Raw genomic sequence first — 18,682 nt, 5'->3', positions numbered from 1 at the left:
TCAAAAGAGTACCGACCTTGGAAGTGGCGACGGTGAACGGAGTAAGCTTTCCCCGAAATCCAATTACATACAAAGAGACATCGAGGAGAGAGAGAGAGAGAGAGAGAGAGAGAGAGAGAGAGAGAGAGAGAGAGAGAGAGAGAGAGAGAGAGATAGAGAGAGAGAGAGAGAGAGAGAGAATCTGCGAAGAAGCAAGGAGAAAATTAATTTAGTACTTATGGGGTAGCTATCTACAGGTCTTTCAATGTTTACTCGTGCAAATGCGATTTGAGCATAAATAAGATATGCAAACGCTGATTTCCATTGACAGCCGAGGACGTAGAGAAGTGAGTCTTCTCTTCTGCACCGCTTGGCATGATACCGTGTCTGATTCCACGTTTAAACATCTCCAGTTATTTATAAAATAAAAAGTCTTAATTCTTATTGCTGTTAGTTAATGAGCAGGGCTAGAAAGGATCTCACGTTAAACTGTAGGTCCAGTCCCTATTACCCAACCCGTGCATTAAGTAGACTAACCAACCTTGCGTAGTGGTTAGCATAGCGCGCGACGGACGCCAGGGCTTTCGAGTTCGAAATTTAGCTTGGGCATATGCCTGTCCGATGGCGTAGTGGTAACGTCGTAATCAAGGAGTCCCGGGTTTGATAACCGATTGAGGAACATGGTGTCTCGGATCCCACTTTAAACTGTAGGTTCAGTCTCAATCAGCCTATCTCTCCATAGAAGTAGACTAGAAATCAAAAGTCAATCAATGAAACCAGCCTGGGCATGAGTGTTCTTTGTTTAACTTCATCAATTTCATCATATCATTATTCATCCTCATCTTCGCGATTAGCTGAAAGCAGGGTTGTTAAAGGTCCAAGAATTTTAAATTCAATTCCGGTCCAGGAGAAAAATTAACAAGTGTAAATGGATTCTGGACCGTAAAGAACCTTTTTATCTGTAAAGTATTTCAATTCGGTCCAGGAACCTTTTTCCGGCTCAATTTAAATACGGTCCAGGAACCTTTTTGCGGATCAGTTTAAATTCGGTCCAGGAACAATTTTTCAATGGAACAATACGCAACTTGGACCGAATTTAAATTGTGCGAAAAAAATTGTTCCGGTCCTGGAACGGAACTCAATAGAACCCATTGGAATTTAAGGATTCCTTGACCTTTAACAACCCTGGCTAAAAATGACAGTATGAAAAATATAATAAACCAAATCAATCAATCATTGAATCCAAATTTGATGTATTTTGTAAGGGTAATATGCTCCTGAAATATTTCGAAATTCATGTTATGAAAGTCTAATTAAATCAAGGTATTTTGTTAGATCATATGTGTGTGTGTGTGTGTGGTGTGTGTGCATATTTGATCATTTTTTACGTAATACAGCACATTTCGCTTTGTCAAGGTATAAAGAACTTCCATTTATACTCAAATACTTCCAAAGTACGTATAGTTCCTCCTGTGTCAGTTAAAATAGGATAAGCTGACAACAAACCGTGATTTACATTTGAAAATTTTGTAGATCGGGGCTCTAGAGAGAAACGAGAATTTCTCTCCAATGGGAAATTTTCAAATGCTACACTGGCGTTCTAAAAAAATCTGCAAAACTTAAAAATATTAGCAAAAACGCTTCAATTCAAATCGCAAGAAAGAGCATTCTAGCAATTTGCACTCTAAACAAACATAAGCTGAAGGTTGGAGTCGAAATCCTTTTGCAAACATCGGATATTTCTATCTCATAAATCTGCAAGCACAGACAATGACTCACACTATCTTTATTGAGAGATTTCTTGTAGATCTCGCTCTCTAGCTGAAAAACTTGCGTAGGCAGAGATAAAAGTTAGTCTCCTCTAACAAACCAGGACAAACTGAGGAGCAGTGGCGTAGCAACATATCGCGAGGCGGTCCCGGGTTCGATACCCGGTGGAGGCACAAGTGGTTCGGATTCCACTTTAAACTGTAGGTCCAGTCCCGATTAGTCTTACTGCGCATAAAGTGGACTTAAAACACCAAATCAATCAATCAATATCGCGAGGCCCTGGGCGAGATTAGAATGCGAGGCCCCCATCAGTTTTTAAATTTGAAATCTCAATGAGAATCGATATAAAATCTTCAGGGATACGTCAGCAAATTGTCATATTTAAATAATAATAAATTACTAAAGAAAATTATGTTTAATAATTTCACTCATTCTAAAAATGTGTTTCTGTGTTTTCCGGGAGCTGATATAGAAGCTATGGGAAGGACGTAAGAACTGCTCATATTATCAACTTCCTTCTTGAGTTGCAAACAACCGAAGCATTTAAATGCCTCGCACTTGCTTCGTGGCAGTTGGAGGTGCTTTGTTGTTAACATATTAAAATTGGGAGTGCAAGGTCGAGAGAAAGAAGAAAATACAACACAAATTGATTTTTATTCGAGAAAAGAATAAATAGGTAAAAATGCCCACGCAAGTTATTGTGAATTTTTGCGTAAATATTTCACATGACAATTTTTACTTTTTCCGGGTCCCCTAAAGCTTAGAGCCCGCCGGCCTGTATGTTACGCCCCTGATTTGATGTATTATAACGTTTAACTAGACATTAAAGCCAGATAGAAACAGAATATTTTAATTTTATTGCCTACAAACATTTGCCTTTTAAATCTTTTTTCCCCTCACTTCTATTTAATATATTTTTGGTATCAACCCCATGAGACGCGAGGCCCCGGGCGGTCACCCACTTCGCCCACCCCTTGCTACGTCACTGCTGAAGAGAACGTCCTGGGAAGCAGCTAAACGGGTGCGGTCCACGGGCGCACAACATCCACAAACATCTATGATTGTGTAATGGTTAGGTTAGGTTAGGTTAGCTTCGACTATGTCTCTGCGGCCTGCTGGTGTCTTCCTCCTTCTGCAGCGATACATTGCCCGTCTTACGAGGCCAAATTCTTTATGAGATAGTGAGGTTATTAAAATGGAATAGGGTGTTATGAATAAAGCCATTCACATAATATATGATACATAATGTGTTAACTTATAAGGACCTAGCCGGGGTCCCTTGAAAGGTAAAAACAGTTGCCACAGCCTGGCAACATCGCCATGGTTTTTGTGCGCTCGTGGTATACGTAGATTTTTAACCACAAGCGCACGCAGCCTTTTGTTCGTGTGCTCCCGGCCTACGGCCAGCTAAACAGAATGAATTCACCATACTGAAAGAACACGTGGAGAAGGGAAAGGGTAAATCTCTTGATCCTCAAATACTCGAATCTTTGCGTAATAATCCTAAACTATTATAATGGATGATGATATTTTCTTCAAAATAATTCTGTGCTTTGTACAGTCGGCGGCAATAAAAATGAGACGCCTAGATCCTGAAATGAGTTGTGTGTGTTGCCTAACTATACGGTGATGAGCAGACTTGAATAGTATCCTTCAATAGGAAGTTTTTCTATCATAAGTTGGGCGCACTTAACGCATTGCAGTGATGCCAGTATTTCAGAATCTAGGGGTCCCACTTTTATTGCCACTGACTGTACATTACTGTACTTCTTTCCCCACAAGCTATCACTGCAATTATCTAATACATATTGTTTTAAACATATTGAGATATTTTGGAGCATTTAAGGTGTAACAATCTATCGTCTGACCTCCGTGGCGGGCTGGTTAGCACAACGCTTTGTGACGCTAGATGTTCCGGGTTCGAATCCAGGCCTGAGCATAGGTGTTCTTCGTGAATGTCAATTAATTTCATCATGCCATTATCCATCCTTACCGTCGCGATTAGCCAACACTTGCAGAAAAGTGACACTAAATAACAAATATCAAACAATGCGTTCCTGAAAACTGATAAATCGTAGGCCTCCCCGATGGCGTAGTGGTAGCGTCGTCGCCTTGTAATCAAGGAGTCCTGGGTTAGATTCCCGGTGGAAGCACATAGTGGTTCGGATCCCACTTTAAACTGTGGGTCCAGTCCCGATTAACCTTACTGTGCATAAAGTGGACTTAAAACACCAAATCAATCAATCAATGATAAATTGTAGCCGACTTGGAATATTTCTCTTCTCAATTAACCAAATTTTGCATCGCCATTCTTCCACTTTTGGCTAATCTGGACGATGATGAAATTGATGAAGGGTAGAGACATGCATATTTCGTTTTTGACGAAAACACGAAATGTAAAATAACACATTGTAATATTAATTTGTCATGTTCTTGAAAGGTGTGGGGTGCATTTTCCTACCCTGTCTTGTCACTTAATAATGCGAAATGAACTGAAATAGACTCAAACACGAAATTTCGAGTTTATTTACCGATGCGACACTTTCTTATGTTAGAATTATCCTCAGAGTCACGCAATTCATGGAGAATTTATTAATTCTGCTGCAAATATTTCCAATGGACCCCTTTATACAGGATTAAATGTAATATTCTGGTAACGACATAAATGTGCAATTAGAAGGAATATGTTTATTTTGTGTAGTAAGTACAGTTTTTAAATTAAACTTGGGATTATAATCACATTTTAAGAACCAAAATGTCATTTTTTTACCGCTTTTCCACCGCTATAACAGCGAAATTTTATTTTATTTACAGCTTTTGAACTCGAAATTGACTGTTTTCGAACCGAAATTTTGCTTTTTTATTTACCAAAAATATGTGCCTCTAATAAAGGGACATTCATGAAGGGACATCTGTGTCCAGGCGTGAAATTCAACCTGGAACCTTCTGTGACGATATCGATAAGTCAAATCTCATCATGGTCGGCTACCGAGCTACATCACACATTTATCCCGGTTCTCTCAGACACTGTGGTAACATCTGGCAGTTGGGAAGTTTACACAACAAAGAACCAGTTAAACAGTTCTTTAATGTGAATGGGGCAATTTGTTTGTTGCGTTTCAAATGCAGATAGCATGTGCTTTCAGGAAGCATGTAGTGTGAGTACTGGCATATCAGTTCACAATAATGGCCTATTACCATTTCGCCTAATTTAAGCTAAATGGAAATATTTCATATTTCAAATTCGGGTAAATTTTCCGTTCTTGTATCAGAAGCTCTGTCACCAAGAAATTCGGAATAGATTCTTAATATGAAGAGAAAATGAAAGAAAGTAATTTATTTATAAAATTATGCAATAAAATGCTAGCCTTAGGTTAGGTTACGATGCCCCTTTAAACAGTTACTCTTACCGATTTACATTTACACCGATACGTATGCTTGAAAATAGTAACGACTAACAGATGGACTGGTCTCTAGGAAGGTATCAACTCGGCGCAAGCCCCGGCATCTAACAACCTGTTGGGTGAGATTAGTCAAGGCAAGGACTTTAAATACATTTTCCTACTCCCCCCAAAATAGGCAATAGTTAGGCTGGAGAGTTCCATGTACTAACCGATCTCTAACCGATATTGTATGGTGTCCGTAACAACTAAAAGTTGTCCAGACATTCGGTAATATTAAAGCAGTGCGCGTCAAATCTCTTGCATATGGCGATAGCCAATAGCAGCGCACTGCAGCGGTGCCATGTCGAAATCTCACACGGAAAAGAGAGTAGCGAAGTGAAACGGGTTCTGAACTAGGCAACGCCGCACGTCTGTGATTCGCTGGTGCTGTTCAGCCGTTCAAGGCCATATGCAGGAGATTTAACGCGCACTGTAGTGGGTGATCATTCCACTCCAATTATCAATTTACGGGTGATCATTCCAATATTATATATAATACGTGTTATGTAATCACAAAAGTTTTTCACACCATCTTGGTGCAAAATAAATGGAAACTTTGACTCTCCGAAACCCAGGCGAAAAACCAAAATGCCGGAAAGTATCGGCGGGTATTCGTAAAAAAAAATCTGCTGTGGGTGTTATAACCGTGGGGATCGAACCCCAAACACCTGTTGGATCACCGACTTGCACGAGTATTGTGTACAAAATTTATGCCTACAGAACATTAACGGCACAGGAATTTTCCCTCATTTTAAATATTTTCTTTGAACTTAATCAGGTGAAACGGGAATCCATATTTCACCTAAAATGGCGGAAGGATATCGTTACCGGAATACCCAGAAGACCTATCCTAAGAATTTCCCAACTCCCGAGAACACTATAAAAGTGGTTAACAACCTGCCTCAGGACGAAAAGCCACCAAGAACGCCAAGGGATCGAGATCGTGTCGCAAGAGCGCGACAGTGCCAGACGCGGAGAATCTACTACAGGGCCGCCCAGAAGCCGTGGGGCCCAAGCCGGGGCCTGTCAAGAGGCTAGACACCTCAGGCCAGCGTCCAGGCGATCCCGAGATAAGTACCTGCCCCTTTATGATGCTAATCCTCTTGCCCCTAACTTTTCCATTTTAAGTGCTTACGAAAAAAACTCGGTAAATTAACTATTCAATTTGTGTTACGCAGGGTGCGAAATCCTGTGGGGAAGGGGGGGGGGGAATTCCCCCTCACCAACAATCTTGGCCTCAAAAATCCCCTCTACCACAAATTTTCGGGGGGGGAAGAGTTTTTGTTACAACAAACAAAAGATAAACAATTACTTTCAATTTCAAATATAATGTACTAAGAATAATATCGAATACATACACAAATGAGTATAGTTGTGAATGTTCAATGCTTTTTCTCTCTCAAGAGATCATTAACAAACCTACATCAATACGCACAATGAAAGTAAAGCAAGAATGCAAAACAATAATAACTATGAAATCTAATTGATTTATATTAATATAAACCAAAACTAAAGAAAATTTATACATAATAAAAACCATTTCAACTATTTCGTAATTTACGGACATCTTTAACAAGTTAGTAAAGGACGTAGTGTGCTACTTTATAATATCTGATATACTTAAAAGTAACATTTATTAATTTTTAGGTAATTCATAATAATAATAATATATTTTTAATTTAGTAATTTATTTTTACTTTTAATAACATTATAAATATGTATGGTTGTGGGGGGGTTGTAGATTAAGATGTTTCTTCCCCCCCACCAGTCTTAAATAATTTCGCACCCTGGTGTTACGTTAATTACTTGCTCCACCTGACTCGTCGCCCCTTGGTCCACGGGTCCTACCCTCTAATACAGAGGGTGAAATCCGGTACGACTAAGGTTTTAACGCCCTCAATTGTGTCTCCAGGGAACAGACCAGAAGGTTTTAACGCCCCCAATTGCGTCTCCAGGGAACAGACCAGAAGGTTTTAACGCCCCCAATTGTGTCTCCAGGGAACAGACCAGAAGGTTTTAACGCCCCCAATTGCGTCTCCAGGGAACAGACCTGAAGGTTTTAACGCCCCCAATTGCGTCTCCAGGGAACAGGCCAGAAGGTTTTAACGCCCCCAATTGTGTCTCCAGGGAACAGACCAGAAGGTTTTAACGCCCCCAATTGTGTCTCCAGGGAACAGACCAGAAGGTTTTAACGCCCCCAATTGTGTCTCCAGGGAACAGACCAGAAGGTTTTAACGCCCCCAATTGTGTCTCCAGGGAACAGACCAGAAGGTTTTAACGCCCCCAATTGTGTCTCCAGGGAACAGACCAGAAGGTTTTAACGCCCCCAATTGTGTCTCCAGGGAACAGACCAGAAGGTTTTAACGCCCCCAATTGTGTCTCCAGGGAACAGACCAGAAGGTTTTAACGCCCTCAATTGTGTCTCCAGGGAACAGACCAGAAGGTTTTAACGCCCCCAATTGTGTCTCCAGGGAACAGACCAGGGACCAAATTAGATAATCTTGCACTGTGAAGACATTAGGCGAAACGAGATACAATCAAACAAATCAAGGAACTAACGCCTCTTATTCAATATCCATTATCATACTGACGAAATATTTCCCAGAAGCCGTACAAGGACACACAGTGCAAGACGATGCAACTCGCTACAACAGCTCCTTCTTTGGAACAAACAAAGTTAACTGCCCAAAGGAACGAGTTTGTAAAAAGAGCAACAACTGATAAGTTCTTTACTTGCATGTCCTTCCTGCGTGAGCACTTCCAAGAAAATAAACAAGCGATAAACTCGCAACCTTAACATTTTTAGTGAGCGGAGCTCCACGCCGACTTTCACAACTCTGAAAACTTAGAAATTAAAACATAACCGATTCGAATTCCATTCGCATTTTACTGCTCTGTTAAAACAAAACACGGTTTGGAAAAGCATTCTTCCAATGCGAAAGCTATAAATAACACGTATAGTGTGAGGTTAATCCACGATACAAATGTTTCATAGATTCTAGCGTAGTTTAACGGTATGTAAAAGCAGAACTATATTCTATAAAAAATGCACACACATTCTGAATACCTATCTCTGTGGCCGAGCGCGGTGAAAGTTCGACCTTACCTTTCTCTCCCGAAAGATAGAGGTTCGAGTGCTGGTGTCAAGTTTTATATGGTCCCCCCAGAAAATGGTCCGGTCGGACGAAATAGAGCAGTGATTATGGCCCCCAGAGTAAATTTCACAGCAAGGTGGAAAGAATATTTGGTCCGCCCCCAGAAAATACGGTCTCCTAAAGAAACCATTGGCATTATACTGCAAATTGAGAATGGTCGAATTGGAAAGAAGTCGAATGAAGGGGTACGAATATCGCACCGTGAAATATGGTCCCCCCTGGGAAACTACAATAAATATTTGCCAGGGATGAGGGGAACGAATTTAATCAGTGAAATGAGGCCCCCCTTGTAAATAAATTTGAATAAACTTAGAAAGGGAGAACGAATATCATACCGTGAAATATGATCCCCCTTCTTTCCAAGGGGGCCTGACCCTGTGGCCGAGTGGTTAGCACATCGCGCTGCGACGCCAAGGGTCCCGGGTTCGAATCCCGCTCGGGCTTGGTTGTTTGTGAATGTCCATTCATCAATTTCATCATTTCCTCACTCATCCCCATCTTCGAAAATTAGCCAAGAGGCACAAAACGAGAAGTAAAATAAATTCAATCAATCAATCAATCTTTCCCTCTAGTAAATATTTAATTTTGTATCGTAGGGGCCGTTCTCAATTTGTAGTATTATGTCAATGGTTTCCTTAGGGGACTGTATTTTCTGGGGGCGGACCAAATATTCGTTTCCCCTTGCTGTGAAATTTGATCCGGGGGACCATATTCGCCAGTTTATTTGGTCCGGCCGGACAATTCTCGGGGGGGACGGGGGCCTATAAACCGTGACACCGAGCTTAGTATGAGTTTGTTCTTTCATCCATCCCGTATTTAGTGCCAGTCGTTTTCCAGAGCTAGTGCTGGAGAGAGTTGGCAATCTCATTTGTGACGTGGACGCTCTAGTTTTGATTGATTACTTCGGTACATCGCTTTATGCCACTTTTGGCTAATCGCGAGGATGAGAATAATGAAGGGACATTCACAAAGAACACCCATGCACAAGCGTGATTCGAACCCGCAGCGCCCGGTTTTAACCACTCCGCCACGGTGGTCGGCAAGTGGACACTCTAGGAACGACATTGAGAGAACGTTGCCGTGTTTGCGCGTTAAAAAGAACTGCAATGACCCAACTTCTTTTACCCTCGCCATGGGGGTCCACGCATACCAGGGCTTTTTAGTAACCCAGGAAACGATGCGCTTACAGTAAGTGTGGAACATAGTGCGTCTCGTTTTAGTTGGTTTGGTGCTGCGAGCGGCGTTCGGCGCCTTTGGACATGAAAGAAACAATGACAGCCACGGAGGTCGATACTTGGCTACGCGGGAGCCCAAAGTACAAACAACCTAATATAAATAATTCGGCCCAGCATTAGACATTTTCTTACCTTTGGTACTATTGATTTATGATTTACGGAGCGAACTTTGAATTCGGAAGATGCCGGTTCGAATCCTTGGCATGACATGGTGACCCTGTAGTTTATTTCATCACTTGCACTTCAGTAGAAGCAAAGTGGGAACATGTGTTTCCTTTGCGTAGCCAGCCATCAGGGAAGTGAGAGAGGTCTACTGGTTTGCTGTGCTCCGATGACATAAGGTGAACTTATCTATGTAGACCGGTATGCACATATGTCACAATCAAATACACTAAAATGTGTACGAGGTACACATTTCGTACAGAAATGCTCATTTTCTACCCAAGTTGGATTCTTCCTTCACAGATTTGGGCTTCATTATTTTTTTTGGGGGGGGGGGGGTGAGAGGGCAGGGTTGGTATAAATAATATTTTACATATGTAAATGTATATAATACTTGTCCCTCTACGTTAATTTTTTGTGGGGGGGGGGAAACAGTAGTGCATTGCTCCCCTAAATTTGGCATCTAACATAATAATGGTTTTCCATCCCATGAATTCAGGCACTTAAACATCAGCGCATTGCAACACTGTTGTCTTAATATTCGGTGATAAGTCCACACGTATTTTACGCGTACAGTGGGATGAATTCGTATTATCAAGCAAATTATCCATAACTATGTTCATTCTCACTTGTTTTACGCAATTACAGCTTTAAGAATCGAAACAAAATAACAAAGGTTCTGACAACCTTTGCGCAAGCATACGTAAAATTTCGAATATTAAAATCAAGGATAAAAGAGAAAAAATAATGAAAAAATCATGGAGCAATACTTGCACTGTACCCACAGCAAAACAAAGTGCAGTCAAAATAAATGTTTAGTCGTGTTATATAGTTGACACCTGTTATTCAATAATATTAGGGTTTTCTTTTTATCTTGCTCACCTGGTGAAGCAAAATAGCAACTACTGCTGTAGACGTTTTGCTGTCTATGCTTCTCATAGCAGAACATTATCTTACTGCATTGCTAGATGATCCATCATTTCCAGCCAGGTTACGTTCGATAACTCAACTAGAGAATGTCAATCGTTACTGATGGGCTGGGTCACGTTATCTTTGCCAGTATCTACTTTCGACGTTGCAGAAAACTGTCGATAACCTGTGCATCCAAATGTCACTTCACATTTTGAAATATCTGCAAAACTGATAAACGTAAAGAAACGGATTTCAGTTTGTCAGTATTCATTCATTATTTTATTTTGGACGTAACAGCTTTTAACACTTTGTCAGTAAGTTCATTCGAAGATTGTCAATTTGCAGCTCGTCTTGTTAAAGGTTGGTATGTAACAGGTAAATCAATTACGGGCAGCAAATGTTCATTGGATTGACAAGAAATGACCTCACAGGGAGCTGTGTTTGCAACTGGAACGCACAACGTTTCCATGCGTATAAATAATTTGTAATATTCAACTAATATTTGTAATAACCTTCACTTCACATTTGAAATATCTGAAAAACTGATAAACTTAAAGAATCTTCTTCTTTTTTACTGATCCTATCAACTGTTAGTCGATTTTAGTCATCTTTCTGAGTTTCTTGCAAAATATATTTAGTTCACTATGCACTTATTTTTCACAAGAATGAAATAAAAAAAACTATATATAGCAGGCCAATTAGAGATGTAGGGAATGGAACTCCATGGCGACGCAAACCATTATCTCGATCTCTGTCGAAATTAGGACATTGTAAAAAAATATGTTTGGCATCTTGATTAACTTCTCCACATGTGCAGTCTTGTTTTGTTGTAATATGTAATCGTGCTAAATGATCATTAGTGCGAACATGGCCTGTACGTAGACGTATTATAAAAATAATAACTGATCTTGGAAAATTATATGACTAGTACCAAGGTTTATTTTGTGAATGTTCTGCAAACCATTTATACGTATGGCCCGCGGATTGAAAATGTTCCATACACAACTGTTTCCATTTATCTTGAAGTTTATATTTAACTCTTGGGAGAAGATCCGTGTATGGAAGTCTCGCAAGTGAGGTAGATTCCGATGAACGGGCAGCTTTGGCATATACGTCCACACGTTCATTTCCCACATTTACTTGGTGAGCCTTTACGTAAATAAACTGAACGTTGATATTTCTTCCATTAGCATACTGGGTTTGTTGAATTATAAGGATGATAAATAAAGGATGTTTACAAATCTGAGGATATGAGGAACTCAGCGCCATCAATACGCTTAAAGCATCTGTTATGATAAGAATTTTTGTGTAATTATTATGGATAGCGTATGTGAGAGCTTTATATATTGCTTAACTTTCTGCAGTGAAAATAGAAGTATCAGGTGGTAAACGGAATTGTTTGTTAATATTTTGATATGGAATGAAATTTGCACAACCCACACCTAGGCGATCTTTGAATCCATCAGTATATATGATTAGGTGTATTGGCAATTTCTCTTTATACGTGATATGCCTTTCTAGTTCCCTGAAATGGATATTGCATTGAGTATATAAGGGTATGTCTAATTGATAAATTAAAGGATGTTGGAAGGTGAAAGACTTTGCACGGGTTTCCGGGTCTATGTACTGGGAACTTAGAAACGGACGCCAGCTTGTCAGTAAGTTCATTCGAAGATTATCAATTTGCAGCTCATATTGTTCAAGGTTGATACGTAACAGGGAAATCAATTATGGGCAGCGTATGCTCATTGGATTGACGAGAAATGACTTCACAGGAAGCTGTATTTGCAACTGTCACGTTTTCTTGGGCATAAAGAATTTGTAATATTCAAGGTCGGGAACTTTATATTTTGAGATTAGTGTCAAACAAGAAGCTTTAGTTGCATATCTTACTTTGCGACCATTAATTCGAACGCTGTCCGACAATATCTCACCGCCACATAACAAATACGAACTGCACCGCTTTTACAATACTGTTATAAAACCTTGGTAAATTCCACCGAGTTCAGATCAAGGACAATGAACAAATAAACCGTTAACCCTCCTTGAACACAGCTTACTTACTGTAAAAAGTGTGTTTTAAACATGCTATGTGCTCAGATAGGTTTATCAAGGCTGGGCCCACAATTTCCTGTAGGGCCGGGGCGTAAGGGGTGACATTCTCTAAAAGAGCACTCAAATGCAGCCTCACTTCTACACAGCATAGCCTACCCCTGTATCTGCAATATTGCAAGCTGTTGAGAACTTCTGCACCAGCATACATAAAAATCCATCGCTTAAAAACACATATAATGTAAGAGAAAAATTAATGAAAATAGTCATGGACAATTTGCCGAGCAATACTAGTGGATCCTACTGTACCTTCATCCATTTCATCTTATCACCTTTATCTTCATTTTTCGCGATTAGTGTGTAATGGTCGGACTGACCATTACTGGTTTTTGTATATTGTAATAATTAATTTGCTGGCCAGCTACAAGGTGTAGGGTTAAGTAATATGTTCCCATGAGCGTACTTTTATGCTATTATTGCATGTAAGTGTATATGCTTATTGGATTGTGCTTTACTGGATATTAGATTCCCGTTTTTTTTCTTCCCGGGTTGGGGGAGCTAGTTGTCTTACAAAAGACCGTTGGCAGTGGAATTTTTCCAACGCTACGGGGTCCACGTCCACGGACGTTTACCCCGACTATAAAAAAGGCCTGTGGACCTTAGCAAAAAAGTGTTTCCCCATTGATCGACGGCGACGAACGTGTCCTCAAGTTTAGTCCACTTTTGGTGGCTAGACTTAATATAATAATGTAGCATTTGATGTAAGCCAACCCCTGTTGCTGTTCCAAGTCCACTTTTAGAAAAAGCTTTGAATATGTGGATATTTCCGTATTGAATAATTGATGCCCATAAGGAAGAGTAAAGGCGTAAGGAAACGCATTTATAATGAACGGAATATCATTTCAGCTGAGGGTAGGCCCGCAGAGATAGTTTTGCTAACTCTGCGGTAAAGGAAGTGCCGATGGTGTAAGCCATAGGTGTGCAATTAGTGTTACAAACGAGACGAGACTTTGGCCTGTCTCGTCTCGAAAATATTCGCTTGTCTCATGACACATGGTCAATCTCGTCTCGTCTCGAATTTTTAAAAGCCTGTCCCGTCTCGTCCCGTGGGCAACACTATGCGCAATTATGTTGAATTAAGGAAATTGGTTGATTATGTAAATGCACACATGGAAGCAGTATGTAAATATGTGTATAACAACGTATAATAAACCAATATAATCCTACTAGAAATGTTATGATTCCAAGAATTACGGTACTGTCCATTTTAAACCAGTTGTTTATTTGCTTGCTGTACATGTGTAACGAACCAGGGACTAAAAAATATAAATTGTTATCTGAAACCCCCCTTTGGTAATTCCGGTGCAAATATAATCTGCTCGCTTGGGGTGAGGTGAAAGGAGAGATTTGAAGGATTAAAGCAGGAGGTAATCCAAAGGGCCGGATTAAAACAAAGGACTGGGGGGCCGAACTTTCGTAAGTGTCAGAAAAACGAAGTAAAATAGAGCAAATTGAACAGTCAATCAAGTGGGGTCCGTATCACTTTGCAATACGTCTCCAACGGGGATTGAAACCAGGACTCTTTGATTTTCTATCGATAGCGTTAACCACTATAGGCTATCTACGAAGTCCCACCTTGCTTATTCCAATCGTCGGAGTTGGGTAGTGGTCCAAATGCTAGGATTTCGCCATATCTTTTTCGTCTAGAAATATATTATAGTGATGGCAGACACAATGCTTTTTATGTAGCTTTCAGACCGAAGTGGCAAGCGACATGAGCACCTCCAGCCGACCTACGAATTTGCCACCAAAGTTGTCTGGATCGAGCTCCGACCTGGACATGTGAGTGTTCCTTCATCAATTTCATCTTAATCATCACACATTCTCATCGTCGCGATTAGTCTAAAAGTGGCAAAAAATACGATAAATAACAGAGATACAAAATACGACCCTGGCACCTCCAGCCTGTAAAAAAAAAGCAATTACTGTGCATGTGTGGCCAACAGACCGAGGCGACACGATGAATACACGCTATTGAGAAAATGGTCCCGTGTTTGTATGTTAAACAGATATACTGCCAATTTGAAAATTTTACGGCAACTTCTAACAGCGTAAATGTTTTTTCAGTATTCAACGTTTTTTCAAAATTGCTGGTTGTGCTAATGTCCTGCGGTGATTATTTTTTTAATTAATTTCCCGTAGCCTACCTTATCTCCCAAAATTATCTCGACAACCTACGAACTTTTTAACAAACGTCCATTATATGGTCATTTTGGCTCTGTATTTACCTAATACAGCCCCCAGGTGGAAAATTCTCCATAACCTCCTGATCATAGGCGTGCGCACGGGGGGACAAGGGTGGCAATCGCCCCCCCCCCCCCCAATCACGGACGTTGCCAGATTTTTTCCACGAAGGGACAAGCAAGATATTTTTTCCATGGGCATATTACCCCGATAATAGTGCTGCCCCCTCAAAACACACCACTTGAATTTGAAATTATAGCATTCTTGCGTTCCCCTTACATAATAATTAATGTAAATTACTATGACTGAAATCAAATTATACGTGTGAAATATATACTTTTAGGTTGACATTCGTTTCTGAAGGAGAAGGTGTGGTCATCCTTGCCCCCTCTTTCCAGACGTTCCATGCCCCTACATTATTATACTTTCACCTAGAAATTTAGTGTAGAGGAATCTTATCACTGTTATTAAACGATATTATACGAGAAAATGAAGTATTTTCAAGCCGATGAAAGTTCAAAGCAACTACGGGGGAAGGGGTGCAGTGGCGCAACCACAACGGGGCAGAGGGGCATTGCCTTATCCCAACCTTGTACGGAAATCAATTCTAGGGGGAGGGGGGATAAACACTGAAGTAAAAGAAAGCAGGAGTAGCAGGACAAAAGGACACTCAAGATGGGATTAGTTTTCACGTCTTTCGTGCAATATTTCTTCCAGACGGACAGGAGCACCTGCAGGGGATCACAGAGGGGCAATACAAATGAAAAATACATTTCGTAAAATCTTCTTCCTTGCTTCGCTCGCAGTCTCTGCTTTTCTTACAGTCTAGTCAATTTCATAGCCATAGATAGAAGGCGGCGGGAGTTGTCACTGGACGCCGAACAATCTGAATGTGAAAAATTGTAAAACAGAATACCCTGGTGTCTCGTGAAATTTTTTGCGTCATATTAAATCAATACTATTTTCAATTTTAAAAAAAATTGATCGAAAAATTTTCTTGCTCGCTTCCCTCGGAATTTGTTTTCTGTAATGCATTGCAAATTGCCAGAAAGGAGTAAGAACAAGTAATTGTTTCAGACAGTGCTGCTATAACAGTTTGGTTTGGTGGAAAAGAAGCGCACACATTTCAGAGACAATTTATATAATTTTTGCTGTTGGTTTCCAGTGTGTTTTGCGTAGCAAAAAAACATGTCGTAGGTTCGAATTCTGGACAAGGCCTCCCTTATGGTTCATGATAGAGAAAGAATCAGGTACTGTTGTAAAGCCCTTCAAACGTTCTACAATTATAATGTCAAAATGTATAATAGTGACTCATAATTGTTAAGTAATTTTCGCTAAAATGTTACAACACGTAATGAAAAATCTAATTTTCTTCACTTCTTGTTAATATATTTCACACAACGTGCCGAATACATATAATATATTTTATTCTGTAAATTGCTCAATTAATTTTCTTTCATTTTGTGCAAAAACGAAGGTTCCATCTCTATCCTGTGAGAAGTTATACGGGTTTAAAGATTGCACTACAAATACTGACGGCGGCCATATTGATGACATCATAACTCGCAACGGGATTCTTTGGGACTTTTTGTGAGAAATACTACTCAAATAGTTCTAGTTTATTTTCATTTTTTGAATGCCCAGGTTATACTCTATAATTTGCCTGGACTAAACTAACAGTTCGTACTCATTGTCGTTATCAACCTAGAGAGACCGAAAAGCGACGTGAAATAACCAAAAATATACAGTCAACATGAAGAATCAATCATGTGGGGGACTTTGCCTCCCGTATACCTCGATGCTGTGCTTTACCACATGCAAACAGCCAATCAATTTCTCAAAGATAATGAGCGCGAAGTTCATTCGTTTGTTATTTATTACGCTCTGTAAAGTTGGTTGGAAATTTCCCACCAGCGCGCAGCACAAGATGAAACAGGATAATTACAGTTTAATTAGAATTTGGGCAAATATACTGTTCAATAAAAATCGAATATCAATAAAAAAATATGTTTGTGAGTAACATCTCACGTGTTGTTCGACAAAATAGCACTGTTACTTGTCATTGAAATTCCTTCACGACTCATAGTGTAATTTCTGTTAGTAAGGTGCCCGACTGCCACGCAGGAAGCCTGGGTTCGATTTCCAGGGTGGTTCGGAATTGTCCGACCTTGTTCCTGCATAAAGCGGTTCTGGGGTTCACTCAACCTCTTATTAAATGGGTTCCCGGGGCACTATGTGTGGTGCTGATCATATCACCCCCCCCCCAACGGCAGAGATCGTGAATGTGTGGAGCCTATCCTTCCAGCCCCCTATGAGACTCCATGAATTGTTGTAACTTGCAGGGAAGGATTTTCCATTGGGCAGTTATTCATCCAGCTTTTCTTGATTGGAGAGGAGCTGTTGCCCTCATGTGCCCCGGGGAAAACCAGTTTTTATATTTGGATAAATGTCATCCGAACATTGTGTATCTACGTATGGCTGTTGTAGGCTATAGGTCATATAAATTAGCTTAGGAACGTATCAACAGAGAGTGGTCAGAAACTGAACTTCCGTGAAGAGTAAAAGTTTGAACAATCGTGATTGACACAGCGGCGTTTCGAAAGGAAAAGCTTGAAAACTGCTCGGCACGCCCAAGCCAATGATCCAATGAAGTTACGGTGGTAACACGAGATATTTGTGGCTGAAATGTTCCAAATTACTGCTATTACAGTTAATTCCACTGTTCAGTTCAGGAATGCAACACATGCAGAGCGGTTCACCGCTGCTCGCCAGTTCATATCCCGGACACTAGACAAATGTTTCCCAATCGGCCAACTGGAAGCTCGTGTCCCGATAATCCTACAAACCTTCGTAAATGATGTTTTCGGATTATGCGCGGCTCACGCCAGGCCATGCATGAGCCTCATAAAGCCTTTGTTTATGTTGCACAAAGCCTTTTATGGGAAGCGGTTTGTGCAAACTGCAACATGTGGTGCAATAAAATGCATTGGCATCTCATAAAAACCAGCAGTTTATCTACGGAGCAGACGAAAAAACACCATTCGTTTCTTTTTCGTGGAAAATTAGGTTAAGAGCGTAGCTGTCAAGGTCACCCGCTCCCTGACGGCTTGTATTTACTTCACAGACACATGTAATTGAAGGTAGGAATACATTGCAAGCACTCTTTTGACGAACACCTTAAAGCAATAAGGAAAAAAGGCACACAACTTACCTATCTGCCCATCTAGCGATGCCATTTTACCCCGCGGCATGTGGTGGAACGAACAGTATCTTCTTTCAATTCCAGAATAAACACACACACATACACACTCAAGTGAATTGAAGCAGAAGATTTCCCATCACAAGTAAATCACAGGACGGTATGCAGACGATTAACACCGCGACACAAAACTGCACTGACAACTTCGACACATCACCAAACAAAAACACGTGGACAACGGTTCGCGAGCGAGTTCATATCAAAACACGCCCATCCGAGTGTCGGCAGAGTTCTCTCGACATCAGGCAGCGAGCAGACGAAAGTTTACGCGACCCCGGCGCCGACTGGCGGCGAGTTCTTGTATCTCCAAGACTGGAAGTACGGACGAGTCCATTATCTTACCTTGTCGAGGGGGAGACTGAAGGCACACAAAACTTTTCGTTGCAAACAAGGACGTATTTAGGGGTGAAAAGGGGGTCAGGACCCCCACGAGAGATTTACTTAATTCTAAAATTAAATAATGAAAATAGT

At 40.6% G+C, this 18,682-nt stretch overlaps 1 protein-coding gene across 1 annotated transcript in view; it reads right to left on the bottom strand.

Moving 5' to 3' along the window:
• Window positions 1-18,439, bottom strand: part of LOC146002528 (calcium/calmodulin-dependent protein kinase kinase 1) — a 596,212-nt gene extending 577,773 nt beyond the window's left edge. The window contains exon 1 of the mRNA XM_083140440.1: window positions 18,164-18,439. Coding sequence (XP_082996566.1) covers window positions 18,164-18,203 — 40 coding nt within the window. The 5' untranslated portion in view covers window positions 18,204-18,439. The remainder of the gene's footprint in view (window positions 1-18,163) is intronic.
• Between the last annotated feature and the right edge of the window lie 243 nt (window positions 18,440-18,682).

The sequence above is a fragment of the Lepisma saccharinum genome, chromosome 18, assembly GCF_977018435.1.
Source record: "Lepisma saccharinum chromosome 18, izLepSacc3.1, whole genome shotgun sequence".
Classification (NCBI taxonomy): Eukaryota; Metazoa; Arthropoda; class Insecta; order Zygentoma; family Lepismatidae; genus Lepisma; species Lepisma saccharinum.
This window is presented reverse-complemented; position numbering and strand designations above follow the sequence as displayed.